This window comes from Heteronotia binoei, chromosome 6 (assembly GCF_032191835.1).
Source record: "Heteronotia binoei isolate CCM8104 ecotype False Entrance Well chromosome 6, APGP_CSIRO_Hbin_v1, whole genome shotgun sequence".
In the NCBI taxonomy this organism is placed as follows: Eukaryota; Metazoa; Chordata; class Lepidosauria; order Squamata; family Gekkonidae; genus Heteronotia; species Heteronotia binoei.
In genome coordinates this window covers 115590369-115608809 of record NC_083228.1, presented here as the reverse complement: position 1 = coordinate 115608809, position 18441 = coordinate 115590369, and the positions used below count along the sequence as shown (strand labels likewise).

Below are 18441 nucleotides of genomic sequence, written 5' to 3'. Positions count from 1 at the left end.
AACAAGATATAACAAAACGTTCTTGACTGCTCATTTTTATGTCAGACAATAATACATTGCAATGCAAAGTGATAAATAAATTGGGTTGAACTCAGCCAGCTTTTTTTTCTCAACCTCAGCCCCTTCCCTTCCTTACTATAACCACCATTCCACAGGACTTTTGTTCATGCATGTCCTATGTTCATAAACATAGCCTTTTGCTAGTTAAAATGAGATCTCTTTTACCAGTGGAAGAAACTGGGAGAACTTTGTACTTACACTGAGAATTGCCAAGAGATGCTATGATAAAATAATTGCTGAAATTTCTAGGTACCATGGCAACCTTGGCACTTGGATTTGTTGAGCCCTGATCCAGCCTACAGTTGTGGATGCTGTTAAGAGCCCAATAACATTTTATATTTAAGTGCATTCGATCTTATTGAAAGTGATTATGAGACTCTATCTTCTTACTATTTCCCTTTTCAAGACAATCATGTGAACTATCACAACTACAGTCTATGCCTCCTGTGCATACAAATAATAATAAAGACTCAGAGCTAATAAGATTTTAATATAAGCATGTTTTAAAGGGAAAGACACTGTATATTCCATAAGATCAGGGGTGGAATTCTGGCAGGAGCTCATTTGCATATTAGGTCACACACCCCTGATGTAGCCAACCCTCCAAGAGTTTACAAAAAAGAGCCTTGTAAGCTCTTGGAGGATTGGCTATATCAGGGGTATGTGGCCTAATATGCAAAGGAGCAACAAATACTGAGCCTAATCATGTATCTTGATAACAGCGACAGCAGGAATATTAAATGCCTAAAGGCACTTCATCATGAAGCTACAGATTATGCGCACACTTTTTACATATTATTAACAGTTCATAAATTTTGGAAGAGTAGCCATATAGGCCAGAATTCACTTCACCTGTACATGCAGCTGGCCAGGAAAATTTATGCCACAACAAATTTGTAAGATTAACAAACCAGTTCTAATCCCACATTAGATAAAACCAAAACTAGAATTATTGTACTTCAGTCTCATGGCAGATTTCCTACATGGGTTTTAATAGAAGAGGAGATTGGATTTATACCCCACCCTTCACTTCCCAAAGAGTCTCAGAGCCACTTACAGTCTGCATTGCATAATGTTCAGCTACAAACTAGGGACTAAAGAGTCAGTGAGGAATGGGTTGAGTCAAACTGCATAGTTTTTAGCCTGCCCTAAAGACTAGTAAAATTCTAAAAGCATTTTTTTTGTATTTGAGTATAGCTGATCAATCCACCCCATGCATATTTCAGTCTCTTTAGATAATAACAGCTAACAGCAAAACTGCAACAATAGGTGCCCACTCATCAGTGAAAACTTGAAACTGTCAATTTAAACCCATGCTATGTATTTGGATAGAGGGAAAATAAAAATAAAATTTAAAAATAGGTATGATACAAGTATTAAAAGGTGCCTATTTTAAAGGATTTATCCTTAATACAAACATACTAAAATCTACAATTTCTTTAAACTTATTTTTAATCCATTTCCATATAAACAATGAATCATAGCTTAAAACTTTATCGTTTTAAGGTCAAGAATGGCACAATAGATATGGCTTGATAAAATGAACATATAGCATTTACACATCACATCAGACTTTGGAGCCCAGGAAGTGACATCCTGTATTTTATCCAGTTCAGTGAATAATTTTCTCTGGGAGATTGAAAGGAAAAACACACACACACACACACGAAACCTCATACTCTGTGTGCTAACTACCCAGACTCTGTAAATATCTAAATTCTCATTAGATGTTTACAACTACTTATCAAAATTAATATCTATCTTGGAAAGATTTCAACTCAGCCCAACAATTTTTTTTTGTTTTTAGAAAATTTCAAGTACTTAGGCTATAAGCAGGGATCCAAACAGAGGCCTAGATTTTAAAATAAAATGTAATTTGTGATTTTATTTACCATCCTAATATTGCTTAATTGGCTGAACCAGACAAAGTGTGGGAATTCCTAACCACAGGCCTCCCTTTAAAAAAATAGCAGTTGGAGGATGTGCATGGCTAGTGAATATTTTGTAAGGGCAAATAGCAAAGTAAATAGCAAGGGCTATAAACAACAAACTGTGCATTCTTTTTCACAAAGTCATATATGTAGTAGAAATAAGATAACTATTTTAAAATCAATCATCCCTTTATGGGCAGATGTGATACACATCACACTATTCTGCTATATATTCGCCAAAAAGGGCATTTTCATTTTAGACTACTTTTTCATTAAGTTTGGTATATCCTCTTTCATTAGCCAGTTTTAGCCACCAAAGCTATCTTTTTGTATTATTGAATGTGCAACTGTACTGCAATCCAGACTATGGAATCTATAATTAATAATAGAAATTAAGGACTATATTTCATACATGTTTAATTTACATAAAAAAATTTCCTACATTTTTGCTAGAATTTTAATAATTTTATTTAGAAACACATGTAGATTATTATAATTTTATCAACAATAATTTAACCATATTATTCTATAGGGTAAATCATACATGAGCAGAAGAATTCCTACAGAATTAATTCTATTATTTTGGGGTACAAGTACATCTAGACAGTCAGATTACTGTTTTAAAAATATTATATCATTAGATTTTATGAAATACATAATTAGATTTTACAAAACACAAGTCATACAAATCCCCTCATTATTTTTTGTTATTCTGCTGAAGGGGTAGAAACAGTGGAGATAAAGAGCATGAGATACTTTAAGTTTGGGTATAATACCTTCAGTGAATTCAAGCAACTTACTGGGCTGAATTTTGTTTTAATTTACCAGCCCACCATATTCTGATTTCTCATAGGTCTTTAAAGTAAGAGGAACTTAACATCACTCAAACTGTTACACCATGTTGATAGAGTTGATAGTATGTATAGTGTTATATGCTCATCAGATTAAGAGTACCATACCAGTTCATAGGATAATATTTTACTAAGTAACATTTAAGAATGTCACACTAACTGTATATAACTTAACTACTTAAAACTTTACTACTGTTTGACCATAGCAGATTATTATTTTAAAGCTTGGGGGACCTCAGAAAGAAATCTATTACCTGAAAAGGCAAGACAATTATATATGGATAAACTCTAAAGAGGATTTGCCTGTTTAACTATATTACAAATGAACATAAGATCAAGCCACACCTACAACCTTCAGACCATCTTCACAATAAAAAATTCACTTTGTTCCTAAAAGCCATAATATGTTCAAAATCAGTTCTACTCATCAATTTAATAATTTAAAAAACTACTTTCAATTGAAAGTTTGATTAATATTATTTTTAAACATTAGATTAAAAGTATGAACCGTAGGCATTATAGGAAGGGTTCACAGAAGCTAAATTTATATGAAATATATAGTGATATTCAGAAATATGTTTGGATACATACAAAATAATCACAACTTATTTATCTGAATGGAAGAAAATTAAAAACATGCTTACTTCTCCTACCTGAAAAGCGTGGGGGTGCAAAATGCTCGGTTTCAAAGGATCATATAACAATTTTTTAAAATTACTTTTCCATTAAAAACACACAGATTAAATGTGTTTTCAAGGTCTCAGGGACAGAATTTTCCATATAATTTACTATTATTTGTGACATATGCTAAATAGTTTAGTTTAATAAGAATTTAAAACTGCTAGTTTACTCCCCCCCCAGCAGGGATCATAAAAGTTAATTTGTAAAAATAAAAATAAAAAATAAAACCATTGCAAACTAATATTTTGAAACTAGCCTAGTTAATGAATTATAAATACAAACATGTTCCAATAAAGTATACAAATATAATTTCTTGAAAATGAATCCATTACTAATATACACTATATTGTGTTAAAAGCTGCTATTCTATATAAGGGCAGAACTATCTCAAAATGCTGATAATATATTTTAAATATGTTATAAGTAATAGACCATATACCTTGGCTAGTATTCAATAACGCCATATAAAGGGAGTCACCCCCTCCCCCAGTTTACCCTCCCATAATAACCCCCATCCCCAACTATTAGAAGACTGTCCCTGAAGATGGAGGGGGATACTTTTGCATGAGATTCAGCCTTGGCATATTATGGGCTGCAGCTGGAAAGTGAAGCTGGTGACCCTTCAGAGCTATTTCTATCTGCACCTCTTTGGATTCCAGTCAAACTGTATTGGTGTTGACATTGGCTGCCCAGCAACAAATAGCAAGTTATAACAGGTTTATGGAATCTGTTGCAGGTTTCTAGAGATGCCATATTGTGTCTCATCAGGATATTCTATAGAACAATCTTGAACTGTTTATAGGCATGAAATAATCTCAAATGTGGTGCATCTAGTAGGCCACATCTGAGAAAGATTTTCCTACTACATCCCCCAAACAATTGTCTCAGAGCTCAATGAATCCACTGGAACAGCATTCTAATAGGCAAAAGTACAAATGAGCTTTGGGTGTTTTAATCTAAAAGTAAATGTTCTTGTTCAGTTTTGGCGCAGCTGTTCAGAAACAGCTTAAATGGACAAAAATTCAAGTTTTTCAGTAAAGTACACTCACAATAATTTTAATTCAGTCATTAATTTTTAGCAACTACAATAGAATATGACCAAAGAGTAAGTTCTTCTTAAACAATGTACCTTATTCCCTTTTTAAAACAAATACATCTATTAATAGAGCTTTTAAAAGAAATCATAACTACACCCTTTCTAAGCACGATAAAAATCACTACATAATTGTACATCAACTTATTTTTTAACAGTTGCGTACAGCAGTTTAGAAAGCATCTGAAGTACAAGTCATAAGTCTGTTTACAATAGGTTCTTTTCCTTGGTGATTTAAATTCTTTTCATTAAAATCAATCCACCTGCCTTCCAGTGTACTAAACGACATCAGAAAAAAGCAAGTTTCATAGTGAATCAATCCACTTTACTCATGCATTAAGTTACACATTTTAAAACTTTTAAGAGCAGAAAAGCCTAGCTACTTTAGAACAATAATGAATTGCTTGAAAATAGCAGTGATATTATCTGTTACCAAACCAAATACAAGCAAAATTAGTTAGCTCCTTGCCCAAGAAAAATGCAATTGCTTCTAGAGATATGGTTTGCCAGGCCCATTATTTAAGATGCCACGGGTAGATGTTAGTTAAGGGTAGGGCTGGTGCCTTAAAGATTATATTACAATTCTGCATAAACTTTGGCACTTCCCAAGAGAAGTGATATATATTATTTAATTTGGTTATATTATTTAATTTAGTTCCCAAGAGAGCAATATATATTATTTAATTGGGGGAATTTTTAAATGGAGCCCTTTCCAGTATACTTTATACTCCTTTTCCCACTATGAAAACTGATCTTTATGCAATCAGGTATGAAGCAGATCGTTACAAATTCATTCATCTCTTAATATCTAAGTTCATTATGTTTTGAAGTTATTCTTTCACTTATTATTGGAAATTATCTTTAGCATTATTTAAGTGAATGACTAATGAAGTCAAAAGCATTTTTTAAAAATTAAGAGCCCTGAATAAGGATAATGCAAACATTGGGATCTATATATTCAAGTACTATTCTTAATGCTGTGATTTCCAGAAGTCTTAATGAAGTTAAGAATAACTTAATGAAGGTAATGATACCTTGTTTGCATTTGGTAAAGTGAGAAGCCTCATTAACAAAAGAAAGCCTAAGCAGTATTTGAATATGTACAATACATATGTACAATACATATGTACAATACATACACAGTATTTGAATATGTACAAGCTCATGATACAGGATTCTATGTACAATACATATTCTATGTACAATACATATGTACAATACATACACAGTATTTGAATATGTACAAGCTCATGATACAGGATTCTAGAGAACAGTGCTTACAGGCCAGAGCTATAAGCCATAATTCAAAGGGCACCTTGTGTCTGCACAAGTGGCTCAGCACATGTAAGACTTCTTGCTCTCCTCCTACAGCTTTGCCTTGCCAGAGGGCATTCCCAAAGCCTTCCTATGACTCAGGAACAGTTTTGGAGGTTGATATGTGTCACTTACCACCTAGCTCTGTTATTAGCAAATCCTCAGTTTCCATGTGATTGTATAATATCCTTCAGGTTTTAACATAAATAAATTCCAGCATTAAAAGGGAAACCAGTCATTTCACTTGTTTTAAAATTACTTTAGGAGTAATATCTCTGAATAGTAACCATGCATGGTTTAAAGGGCTATTTTATAGTTTGTCAGTATTAATAGATTCAACTGAATATAATTCCTACTCAGTTTAAACAAACATTTTCCCCACATGATTCTTTTGTAGATATTTAATGTAGTGTCTGGACCACCATCATGAAACAAAATATTAGTATATATCAAATTACATTAAATTTTCTTCAAGGAAAAGGAATTGTTGGTGTCACATGAAACTTTCTTTAATCAGTACAAACTATGGGAATTTATTGTTGAAAATGTCATATAATTTTAGACCTTGACTTCTACAGTTGTGAAAATCTTGCACAAAGTGTACAGTTTTATAATACAACATGGAAATTTGTTGCCTTAGTTGTACATTTAGTGGTTATTTCCAGATCTGTTCATACATCTGAAGAGAAGATGTTAAAAGAACAAAGTAATGTTCATTACAATTGTTTACTTGACTCTATACTTTAAATGTACAGACATTACCATTTTATATAACAAAAAGTAACAGTGTTGCTTAATCCCTGCTACGCTTAAACAGCACAATAATATTGGTGTTAAGATTATCTTTACTACACCAATATTTACGTGCTGCTAGGGCGGAACAAGTATAACAATTGTTCTACTTCATTTCCCTATCACAGTGCAGCACTAGACACCACACTAAAAACTTCAACTGATTCTCTTCCTTAAAATTCTGAAGCAGCAAATAATGACTTGCATATTTACTATGACATACAATTCATGATGTGCTGCTAGGGTACCTTAAGGTTTCCAAGCACAAGGCTCACCACAATACCTGGAAAAATTTAGTAAAGAAAAACTTAAGTTCAGTAACAAAAGAAAAAAAAATTAAAAGGATTACCTGTAAAATTAGGAACCTGTTATGGTCCAGGTCAATCCCATGACTTCGAAGCAAAATTCCAACATCCTTAAATGTTGCTTTCTTCCCACTAATATGGTATACTGAAGAATTATCTTTGTAGGCTGTTCTGGAGACACAGAAATGGCTGTTGGGAATGACTTCATAATCATCCCCTTCCTGTTTTGAAGGAAAACAAAACCAGAAAAATATTAAGCCACAGAGCTCCCCAGTTTTCAAGTGAACTAGCTTTAGCCTCACAAATGCTATACCCTAGTTCACACTTCCTCTGAAACCTACAGCAAGTTCTATGCTGTACCATATTAGTTATGCAAGCATTTTTGTTGCCATATATTGACAGCACAGAGCCACTGGTCAGATTGTCTAAACTTTGAGAAAAGACTAGAATTGCCCAACGTGCAGCCCCATCATATGCATGCTCACTTGGAAAGAAACCTATTGTAGTTCAATGGGATTTACTCCCAAGCAAATATGCACATAATTGTAACCTTTGTCTTTTCTTACTTCTTGTACTGTAGAACAGTAAACAGAATATCTGTCTTACATGTATTTTTAAAAGTGTAGGTTCTTACACAGTTAATTGAAAAACCACTCTATTTAAACATGTGTTTACTAAGCCTGGACTTAAGCAGCTTTTTTTGTCAAGCTGTACAGTATATTTTGGTATCTCTCCCACCCATCCCCTCAAAAAACTATTTTTTCCACAAAAATGTTAACACAAATTAACAAAACTGATTTGATTTGAAGCCTAATTTAAGGGTTTAGTTTATTCAATTAATATCCTACCAAAAACAAATTTAAACATTTTAATATTTAAAAAATTTAATTACATATCATTTAACTGGACTTGTTTTATTCATTTATATTTCAAAATTTTATTTATATTTCAAATTTACATATATTTAGTAACATTTTAGTAATTTTAAAAAAAATTAACACTGCACTTTCTTCCACTCAGAAGGCACCCCCTGCTCTGGTAACTGAGAACACATCTAACAAGTATCTCAGCTGTATCCACAGAATCCCTCTCCCCCCCCACCCCGAATTATGCAGTGAAAAGACTTTCATCCAAACTTTGAACTGTTCATTTCATAATTTAAATTATTGTATTTAGTCAAGCACATCTGTATCCACCCTTCACTTCATTAACTTTTTACCAAAGCACAATCTTACTAGAAAATAAAAGGTAGATGGTCCTGAACATTGTTTCAAGCGTAATTAATAAGGCTTGTAAATAATGTAACTCAAAATATGATGTAGTACCTGCAGGTCTGTAACTACTATTAAACCCATACCAAAATATTTTTAAAAATTAAACTCATATATATTGACACTGATAGGATAATTTTAAAGGCCTTTCACAGCAGCTTAGTAGTTTAAATACACATATATCCCCCTTGCTAGTTTGAACCATAGAAAACGCCTTTGTTTCAACAGCAATCCTGTAATCTTAAATTATATGCGTATCTTGCTCATATATATTGTAATGAAAACAAAAAAAGCTTTACAGGATTAAGTTAAAATAGACCTACTTATCAATTACTAATTAAAATTTAAATATATTGTATTCCTCTCAGTAAACAATATTCTGAAATAAAATGTTAAAATGCTCAATATTTTCCTCATTTTATATTTATCTGAAATCAAACAGGTACACAAAATTTAACAGTAACAGTTCATGACATCAAGGGTGCTGAAGCCTCCCCAGCTTAAATGAAATGAAACATACCTTGTCAATGATCTTTTGAAAATGAACTTCTACAGTGCAACTCTGAATATCTTTATGTTCATCAGAACTGTGAATCAGTACTGAAAGCTTTTTGGATCTTATTTTTTGTGCCCGACAACCGAACACAAAGAGCATGGAATCAATCACATTGGACTTTCCACTGCCATTTGGTCCAATAATGCATGAAAAACGCTATGTAACAGAAAAAAGAAATCACTCAAGTTTAACAGTTACAAGCAATTATGCTTCATTGCTTTGGAGACAGTTTAAAATACTGTTACACCTAGTGCAGGAAATTGTGAACTACTGGAAAGCTTAGTTTTTACAGCCAAGGGTAAAAAGTACAAGCTACTCAAAGACATACAGTTAGCTCAAATTTCTAAAGTGTTATCCCGTAAATTATATAAAAGAAAATGTATTCAAAATTTTACAGAGAAATGTTTATAGTTAGCATCACAAACATCAAAATGCTTCAAATTACGCAAACTTATATTGTGCAATTTAGTCATCTATTATTATTATTGAGCAGTTCAAATACAGAAAAGATTTTATTCAAGTTGCATAAACTCCACAGAAAGCAAGATTTTGAAAAGAGAACTACAGACAATAGTAATCCTAACTTATTCCAGTTTAACCCGCCCCCTCCGCCCCCGTGTCAGTTCACAATATGTAGTTTTCATTTACTTTAAGCAGTAGTCAGAATAATCTTACCTCAACCTAGAAGTCACTTAAAATGCAAATATACCTTATGAAATGGTCCTAGAATCTGCTCCCCAGCATAAGATTTGAAGTTCTGGTTTACAATGTGAGTTATCATGAGACGAGGAGCTCCAGCTTCATTGGTCATTGCTGGAGGTGGGGGAGGAGAGATGCTACTCAAAATCTCTTCTAAACTTCGATTGTCAACTACTCCGTCTGACACTGCTAGAGATAGCCAAACACAGACAGTCGCTCACTTAATGACCTCAACGATCTTAAACATCTCATTTATGATAAAAAAACAACAAAACCTAAGAATCATCTTTTCTTCCACAAGCATTACTACACAAGAGCAAATACATTTCCACCCACAGGCTGAAATACCCTGAAACAAGTCTAAAACACAACTCTTCTATTTAGTAGTGGACAGTCAACCTTTAATGAGCTGTATTCTAAAACCAGCCCAACACTTTTCAAATTGATACACTGCTCCAATAGACTCTACCAACATAAATCCAAGAAAACAGGCAAACCTTCCTACGATCTTGTTTTCTCAGGCATGCTCAGAACTTACGTACACTGTTAAGGAGGTGGTCTGCTGCACAATGCCCTGCAAGCTCTAATGACAGCAGCAGCACTATTCCTCAAAGACAGGAAGTTTGTCACCAAAAAAAGGCTAGCCACTTAAATTTCAACTGCAGTCAGAACAGTTTTTTTTCTTTTTAACTCCTTGAGACACATTCTTTGAATGTCTGATATCACTTTCCAGAAATTAATCCTTTCACCAATAAAAATCTGCATCTCTTCTCAACAAGTGTATCATGCTTCCTTTTGCCTACTTTATGCAGACATTTTCAGTACAAAATGTACAGCTCAAACATGTTTAAGATATATGCAGTGATTGCCAAAAAACACATAAACCACAAGTAGCTACTCTCACACCACCTCAAAATTATATCTGTTTAAATCATTGGTTGCTGTTCTGGCATAATGTAAGACGTATGGACTGAGCACTAGAAATAAGTAACACTGGCTTGGTTCGAAATAAAGAAACTGTCTTTGACGCCATTTTCAAACAAAAAATTTTCAACCAACACGTCAACTTTTAGAGTAAGCTGGTAAAAATTGGGCTTGTCTTAGTCTGAAATGAAGAAACTGCCTTTGAAATCATTTTCACACAGAATTTTTACAATGAATAAGAAACCTCCACAGAATAAGCTAGGCTGCCTTAAGTTGAGCACCTTTGCAGCCAAGTTTTTAAGCCAAAAAAATATGATGATAAGAGACTGACCTTGCTGAAGTACTTCTGTGATATGTACTCTGGCTTCTTTTTCAGCTTCCCCATCGTTGGAGGACTCTTCCAAGGACTCATTGCCTCCATGATGGGCTGCCGTAGATATTTTAGTTTTTTTCCTTGGCATGATTTCTGCTGGCTGTTCCAATTCCAAAAAACGAAACTACATAAGAACCTTATCCTCTCTGCTAACACAAACAAGAAAAACCTCTTGACCTAAACACTGGGCATACTACTGTATGCCCAGTGTCTAATATTAAGCCAAATTTAGATGAACTTTGTAATTTGGCATACTATCATGACAGGTATGTTGCAACACAATTTTGCAAGTTAAAAATGAAAACCTCCATCATACTTGTCTTACCTTGTTAAGAACGAACAAAAATAAGTACCCCAATAATGTACTGGTAGACAGAATATATAAACGCTAAAATACACAGGTGTGATTTTAACTGTTTCATTTGAAATGTAAGAAATAATTCCATTTATGCTTAAGACGCTGAAACAGTCCTAATACTTTTTTAAAGTTCTTACCAGCATGCTAGGCCAGTATTTTAATTCTGAAAGGTAATGACAGCCAACTAAAGGGACATAGTTTTTAACATTTTGAAATTAATGTTGGATCAGTAAACAATTCAATATGAAACACCACAACTTGGTACACAAGAACAGTGTGTGTGTATATATATATATATATATATATATATATATATATATATATAATTTGTCTTTAAGGGACTAGAATCTAAACTATGAGATCTCAACAAGCAGCTAATAAACTGATCTTGAGGATGTTAACTAACTTCTGATTAAAATTTTAAAAATTATTGTTAGAAAATTTTACCAAATGACTGACAACAGGTTTTAAAAAGTCTTTCACTACATCCAATAAGCCTTGATAATAGAGACTTATTAACAGCACTTTTAAAAAGTCTATCGTGCATGATACAAAATTATTGGAATGGTTCTGTTTCAGTGACTTTTATAGACTCTTAAGAGTCCAGAAGAATCCAAAGGATTGGACCAAAAAGTGTCCTAAGGAAAAGACCAAAGTTTGCCTTTAAAAGTTAAAAACAGATAGGCTTAAAAAGCAACAATCTATTTGCTTTTGTGCACATTATATCAGAATTGTTATAGAAAAAATAAGGTTTTTTTAATAAACGAAGTAGGCTTTTACTTAATAACCATAAATCTATCACCTCCTACCCACCCCCTTTCTCCTTCATAGTTGACGTCCAGTCAAGGGGGGGGGGCAAATTTAGCGATGTTTTTCTAAAAGCACTTGCAGAACTACTGCCAAATATCACTCATCAGGTCAGGATCCCGAAATTATGCCTCTGTTGTGAGCTAGGAGCAGATTTTTTGTTTTAATAAAGGTCGGCATTTTCAAGAATTTAGTTGAAACTCCCCCCCCCCACCCTTTGACGTGAACGTGCCTCTTCATTGGACTTAACTGCCAGAGCAAAAATACGTGGACGTTATATTTTAAAAGCAGTACTTCACCGCTAAAAAGGCTAAGAATGAAGACCACAACAATTATTTTTATGGAAAAAAAAATAACCCAATCCTGACAGCCTCCCCCAAATCAGACTAATAAAGAACTGTGCAAAGATCAAGATGAGGGAGGTGACTTGGTATTTTATCGCTTGCAACGGAAATCGCCAGCAAATGCAGCCTCCCACCCTTCTCAACGCCCTCAAAGGAAAGAAGAGGGTAAGATAGAAAGGCGGCCAGCTGAAGCAGAAACGAAGACTGCTGCCTTTTTCATCCCCATGAAGTAGTGGGGATTTTCCCCTCCTTATAATTCGAATAAATATTTCATCCTCACCAAAGAGAACCACTTAATCGGCAAGAAAAAAAAAGAGTCTCATTCAGCAGTCTAAATCAGAAAGAGGAAAGCTTCTCAGATCTCTCCTTAGGCAAAAGCAGAAACGAGGAGTCCACCGATCTGCTTACCAGGCAGCTACAAAGTACACTTTTCTCAGCAACCGGCAACTCTAGTCAGCGGGAGCGCGGAGCCAGGCGAGTCTCGGAGCAGCAACGATAAGCGCACTAGAAAGCCCAGTTTCTTGCCTGCAGCCTTGGCGGCTTCTACACTCGAAAATGGCGCCCAAACGCCAAACTCGAAATGAAATTCGTTAGAAAAGCGCAAAGCATGCTGGGCGAAGAAAGGGGCAGGCTTCCCACAGGTTTGAAAGGAGGGGGAGAAAAACCTCCCACGCCGCCATCTTGTTTTCCGTTATTTAGCGGAAAGGCGGCTGAAAATATTTTCACGTTCTGTGTCCTCAGAGTTTTTGTTGTTGTTTTAAAAATGTGACAATATTTGCGAGAATAAAATATCATTTTATTTAAAAGGGGAACAGAGTTTGAGAGGGCGAAGCGGGTTGAGAGAGACGTAGCCCCTCTTGTGGGCGCGCGAGTTGGCGGCGTAACCTAGCAACGGACTGAAAAGGAATGGAATAGTGAAAAAACAAGGAACTGAGGGTTGTCGGGGTTTTTTTTTTTTTTTTAAAAAGATGATTATAAATAGAAAACGAATGTTAAAAGTGCGCATTACTGTATGACAAGTTTGACAGGATGGATCCCTGACGTCAGGAGTGGCGTCACGTGCCTCGCCGGTCTGCGAGGTGGAAAGAAGACTTAATAAAACCTCGCGGGGGAGGAGGAGGAAGGTTGCTTGGGGTTACGAATAGGAAATCTCGCGGGAAGTAGCTATAGAGACCGAACGGCTTCCCTTTTACAGTTGACAACAGCGGAGGAGTAAAGAGCCGGGAGCACTTTCCTCTGTGACAAATTAGGGAGTCACCTGGAATACCTGGCCCATAGAGGGACCCCTGCTTCAGGAAGCCTGCTTGGAGGAAGACCTGCTCTCTTCCCGGTGCCCCAGATTTCACAAGGTAAGAGTTGTGCCCTTGTGATTAGGTCCTCGCCTTAGAGATGTAAAGGTGCTCGCCTGAGAGATGCAGGAGGTACTTTCCTCATACACTTGAGAGAAGAGCAGTAGTTTAATGATGGGTGGCTGGGGTTAAGGGAAGCGCATTTGTAAACCAGAGTCAAGCAAGTGCAGGGGCACTTTACCTTATTATTGTTTTGTTAGTCTTTAGGGGGCCGCTGGGCTTCTAGGCTTATTTGGATGCAGCGGACGAACACGGCTCCCCCTCTGGAATTGCTTCTTAACTAGAATGACTTCGCTGCAATTGTGCAAGTCTGCAGTGTTGAATTTTCCGAATCTGAGACTGAGATGGGGTTTTAAGAGCTCTGAGACTGGGCTTCCTTGATCTTTGTGCCTCAGCAAGAAAGGTGGGTTGTCAATAAAATAAATTATAAGTATGGATTTCTTTTCTGCTGTGTTTGAAACATGACCAACCTCAGCCTTGCCTAACTTGTTTATCAGAGGCAATAGAGGAGGGGAGCTTTAAATAGCAGCCAAAGATGCCTCTACCATGTAAAGTTCAGTATGACCTTGCAGCCCTCTTTAACACAATGGGATACTATACAGAGTTATTCCAAACTAATCTCACTTATTACAATTGATTTAGACTGGAGTAACTGTGGATAGGATTATGTTATTTGTTGGGAACTGAGACACATTGAATTAAGTGGGTTTTACTGCTGAATAAACATTTGAGTGCTGTGGAAAAAGAATCCAGTCTGTCTTCAGCTTGAAATATCTCTTGGGTTTGTATTTAGGAAAATTTCTTCCCATAATCAGAGCAGCTTTCAGAGCCCTGAATATAAAGGAGTGGTTGATATTGATGAGACTGTACTCATGCTTTGTGTCATGCTTGTTGAGTTCTATATTGTGTTAGATGAAATATTGTGATAAATATGCAAATCTTTGGATCTGTCAGTTATTCTATGGATAAAAAGTATGATGAGGCGATGGGGAATCTATACAAATTGTGCTTACAAATAAGACAATGGTATTTCAAACTGTTGTTGGATTGTTGTGCATGTAGTTACCAGATTTGCAAGTAGCCATAGATGATGCAGGTGTGTTTTTGTGAACAAAAAGCCACAACTGGGGAGTTAGTGCTAAAATATCTCTTGGAGATGCATTTAAATCAAATAAGAAATTGGAGGCTGTGAATTAGGTGCTCAGAACCATCTGCAGCCTCTGCATTTATATGATTCTTGTCATATCCAAAACGCCCTAAACCATTGTTTGAGGCAGCAAAAGTGGGGGATTTTGTTTCAAAAGACAGATCCCAACAGCAGATCTTAACATACAATTTAACACTGTGCTATAAAATGAGATACTGAACTTTATGTCAGAGCAGATTCAACAGCCTATAATCGCATGTTTGCCCAAGCCTATAATCAAGGATGCCAACTATGATTTAGTTAGATTTTATTGCACACTAGTAGGCATGGTTTTGTGAGGTCTGGGTCTTGATGATGCAGACACACACACCCCTCTCCATTTTAAGCATGTGCTGTTTGTAGAATTGGGATTCATATCCATGCTAGTGCTTGTCAGTTATTAATAATAATCCCATCATTGTCACTGGGTGTTCTTGGTTAATCTTAAATGATAGGAGTGACATGGGTGTTATTCCAATATGTTAACATGCTCCAAGGCTGTACAAACAAATTGTCCTGAAGCAGAGTTGAACAGAATTAAACAGCTGAACACTGAGCAGTTTCTGGTGGGTAGTTCATGTGAGCAGCTTGCTGAGATTCTTCTAAAGACTGCCACAGTGGGTCTTCTTCTGATCTACCAAGACACTATTTTTCTTAAGACTCTGTATTCAGGATCCTGGTGTAGATTAATAATGCCTTAACAGTTAAGAGATTCTCAGTATACAGTCTTGCTCTGTAAAGTTAAAACATACCAGTCAAACTTAAAGATTTGGGGGGGGGGGGGGATGCAAACAACAGAAGTCTGAAATTCCTCTGTAATAGATATATGCTACATAATCAAGATTAGTTGTCAGACTTAGTTACTGCTTAACAAACTATAACCCATTTCTTTGTTCTTGAAGTAAAGATTTTTTTAAAATAATAGCATTAAAAGATGCAGTTCTCCTTCTCTATGTGTATGTCTATAAAAGGACTGTGGATTCAAGTTTACATTGGTGGTTATGATTATGGAACAAAAAGGTAATTATCTAGACTAATGGGTGGTTGTGCGTGTCTCTAGCCTTAAAAGATTCATTAGGGTCAGTACTGTTCCTAAAACATCCCAACAAATACCTATCTTTCTGTGTGTTTGAGATTTCCATTGAAGTAAACTCTATATGTTTATTTTCATGCTGTTCAGAGATGATTTAATATAACTACTGTGAAGCAGATAGTTTGTGTTTTTTTCTGAGAATAGATTCAAGTGGGTAGCTGTGTTGGTCTGAAAAAATAGAAAAAAGTTTCAGTCCAGTGGCACCTTTAAGACCAACAAAGTTTAATTCTGGTTGTAAGCTTTTATGTGCACAGACACTTCATCAAGTAATCTGTGGGTGTTATTCCGATATAACAGAAAATGAGACTTGTACTTTGGATATTTCCAACAAAATAAACAGAAAAGCAATACTGATAGCAAAACAAGTTTCAAATCAGTCCTATAGATGAAAGTAGACAATAATAGAGGACTTCTATAGTAGCCATAAGAGCCCCATAGCGCAGAGTGGTAAAGCTGCAGTACTGTTCACGACCTGAGTTCGATCGCAGAGAAAGCTGGTTCAGGTAACCGGCTCCAGGTTGACTCAGCCTTCCATCCTTCTGAGGTCAGTAAAATGAGTACCCAGCTTGCTGGGGGGAAACTGTAGATGACTGGAGAAGGCAATGGCAAACCACCCCGTAAAAAGTCTGCCATGAAAACGTTGTGAAAGCAACATCATCCCAGAGTCGAAAACGACTGGTGCTTGCACAGGGTGCTTGTACCTTTATAGTAGCCATGCTAAAGCCCACATAGACAACTTTATAAAATGAGGAAGGCAGAATTGTGGTAAAAGCAATGCCAAATACGGCATATCTTTGACTAACCAATTCTTAAAATAACTCAATTTCTAAACAATGGACCATGTAAAGCTTATAGGTGTTCCATAATACTGCTGGCAAGATGCCACTGGCACAGAGCTTGACAGGTGAATTATTTGAGCTTGGTGAATGAAGTCAACAGCTGGATTTCTTTTTAAGTTTGTTTTAGGGAACTTATTAAAATTATCATCGATTGGCAAATAGGAAGATGGATGCTGGCTTCATTCTTTGCAAGAGGAGGAGAATGGACTCTCTTGCCTCTATAGGAAAGGAAAATCTCAAGACAGGCATCCTGAGCATAACCTGATGTATATATATGCACATGCTCACATTTCTGTGCACAATATGAATACACGTACAGAGAAGTTTATGGAAATTGTTTTCCAGGAAAAGGAAATTTCTAAGCCACTTTCTGTCCCTGATATATATATATGTGTGTGTGTATGTATATATGGGTTAATACAATTTGTCTAAATATAAATAATGTGTTTACATAATTTAATGTTTTAATTATCTAATTCATAAATAATAAAATGTCTTGCATTAGCCTGCTCCTGAACTGCTTATTCTTTTTGATTAATGTAAATTATTGTGGAGTACTTTACCAGTTTGTGTGTTGTGTCATTCAAAAATTGTATGGTTCAGCACAAAGTCAGGTCTTTATAGAACTCTGGAAGATATTCATTTCAGCAGAGCAGAATAGACAGTTATGTCATTTTCAAAGCAGAGATCAGTTGAACGTTTAAAAAGAAATCCAGTTTCATTGGTGTGGTGGTGCTTCATTGGACTAAATGGGAAATACTTTACAGAATATATAATTAGTATCCTGGGGCAAAGTGCTCTGTGTGTAGAGGTTATATCTACTTGAGACCTTGGATGAACCTCTGCCTAGTAACTCTTTAGTGGATTGTAGTATCTATGTTGCAGGAATCTGAAAAGGTTAGAGGGCATATGCCGTGAATAACAGTATATTCTCTCATGAATGCACAACTGTCCATTAATTAACATTAATGGGAGTTATGGCCATTGAAGAAGCACTCTGAAGTCCATTATTTCTACAGAATCTGTTGTAAACATTTTTGTTTTCTGAAGATAATGCATGACTTGCTTGCTATTTTGCATTTAATAGCAAAGAGCCAGTCCTAACTGTCTGCCTGTGTTAAGGAATTAGTAGGGTCATCTTATCCTTTTTACGCAAGAATTTGTGTGGATATTGAATCATAAGTATGGGTACCAATTAAAACGTAGGTATTGACATTTTATTCTAATACAGATTATTCTTTTAATATTCCAGGTGTAACCTGTGCAGCACAAGCAAGATTCTCTCTGTGTGTTTTTTTTAAATCAACACAATCGATGTGTTAACTGGATTATCAATACTATTAAATTTAATCACAATGAGATTAAAGACATCTCTGTTGAAGGAACCCAAACATATCCTTTGTTTTGTAAACAGTTTTATAAGTAGTTGACAATATTCTGACATTGCTCAATGTTTGTAGTGAGACGTGCATTTTCTTTATCAGAAATATATCTTTCATTTATATGAGCTATCCAAATGAAAAAGTAATAGTTCCTTCACACACATTATTCTTACTGAGATTTTTGCTCTTTTCTGGAATATTCAAAATTAAAGATCTCCACAATGTTCACAATA

At 35.4% G+C, this 18441-nt stretch overlaps 1 protein-coding gene and 1 long non-coding RNA gene across 6 annotated transcripts in view; one reads left to right on the top strand and one right to left on the bottom strand.

Annotated features, from left to right (window-relative positions):
* Positions 1–12991, bottom strand: part of SMC4 (structural maintenance of chromosomes 4) — a 61810-nt gene extending 48819 nt beyond the window's left edge. Inside the window, exons 1-5 of one of the 5 annotated variants that reach the window (XM_060242417.1) lie at positions 12768–12991; positions 10809–10950; positions 9564–9742; positions 8819–9010; positions 7072–7248 (exon numbers count right to left, since the gene is read on the bottom strand). In XM_060242417.1, coding sequence (XP_060098400.1) covers positions 7072–7248; positions 8819–9010; positions 9564–9742; positions 10809–10938 — 678 coding nt within the window. In that variant the 5' untranslated portion in view covers positions 10939–10950; positions 12768–12991. Of the gene's footprint in view, positions 1–7071; positions 7249–8818; positions 9011–9563; positions 9743–10050; positions 10069–10808; positions 10997–12767 lie in introns of those variants that run through there. The other 4 variants (XM_060242419.1, XM_060242418.1, XM_060242420.1 and 1 more) reach the window with 4 other exon arrangements.
* On the top strand, positions 12640–18441 carry LOC132574177 (uncharacterized). Its single transcript, XR_009555593.1, has 3 exons — positions 12640–13708; positions 13909–14111; positions 18079–18441. It is a non-coding gene; the product is annotated as an uncharacterized LOC132574177 (long non-coding RNA).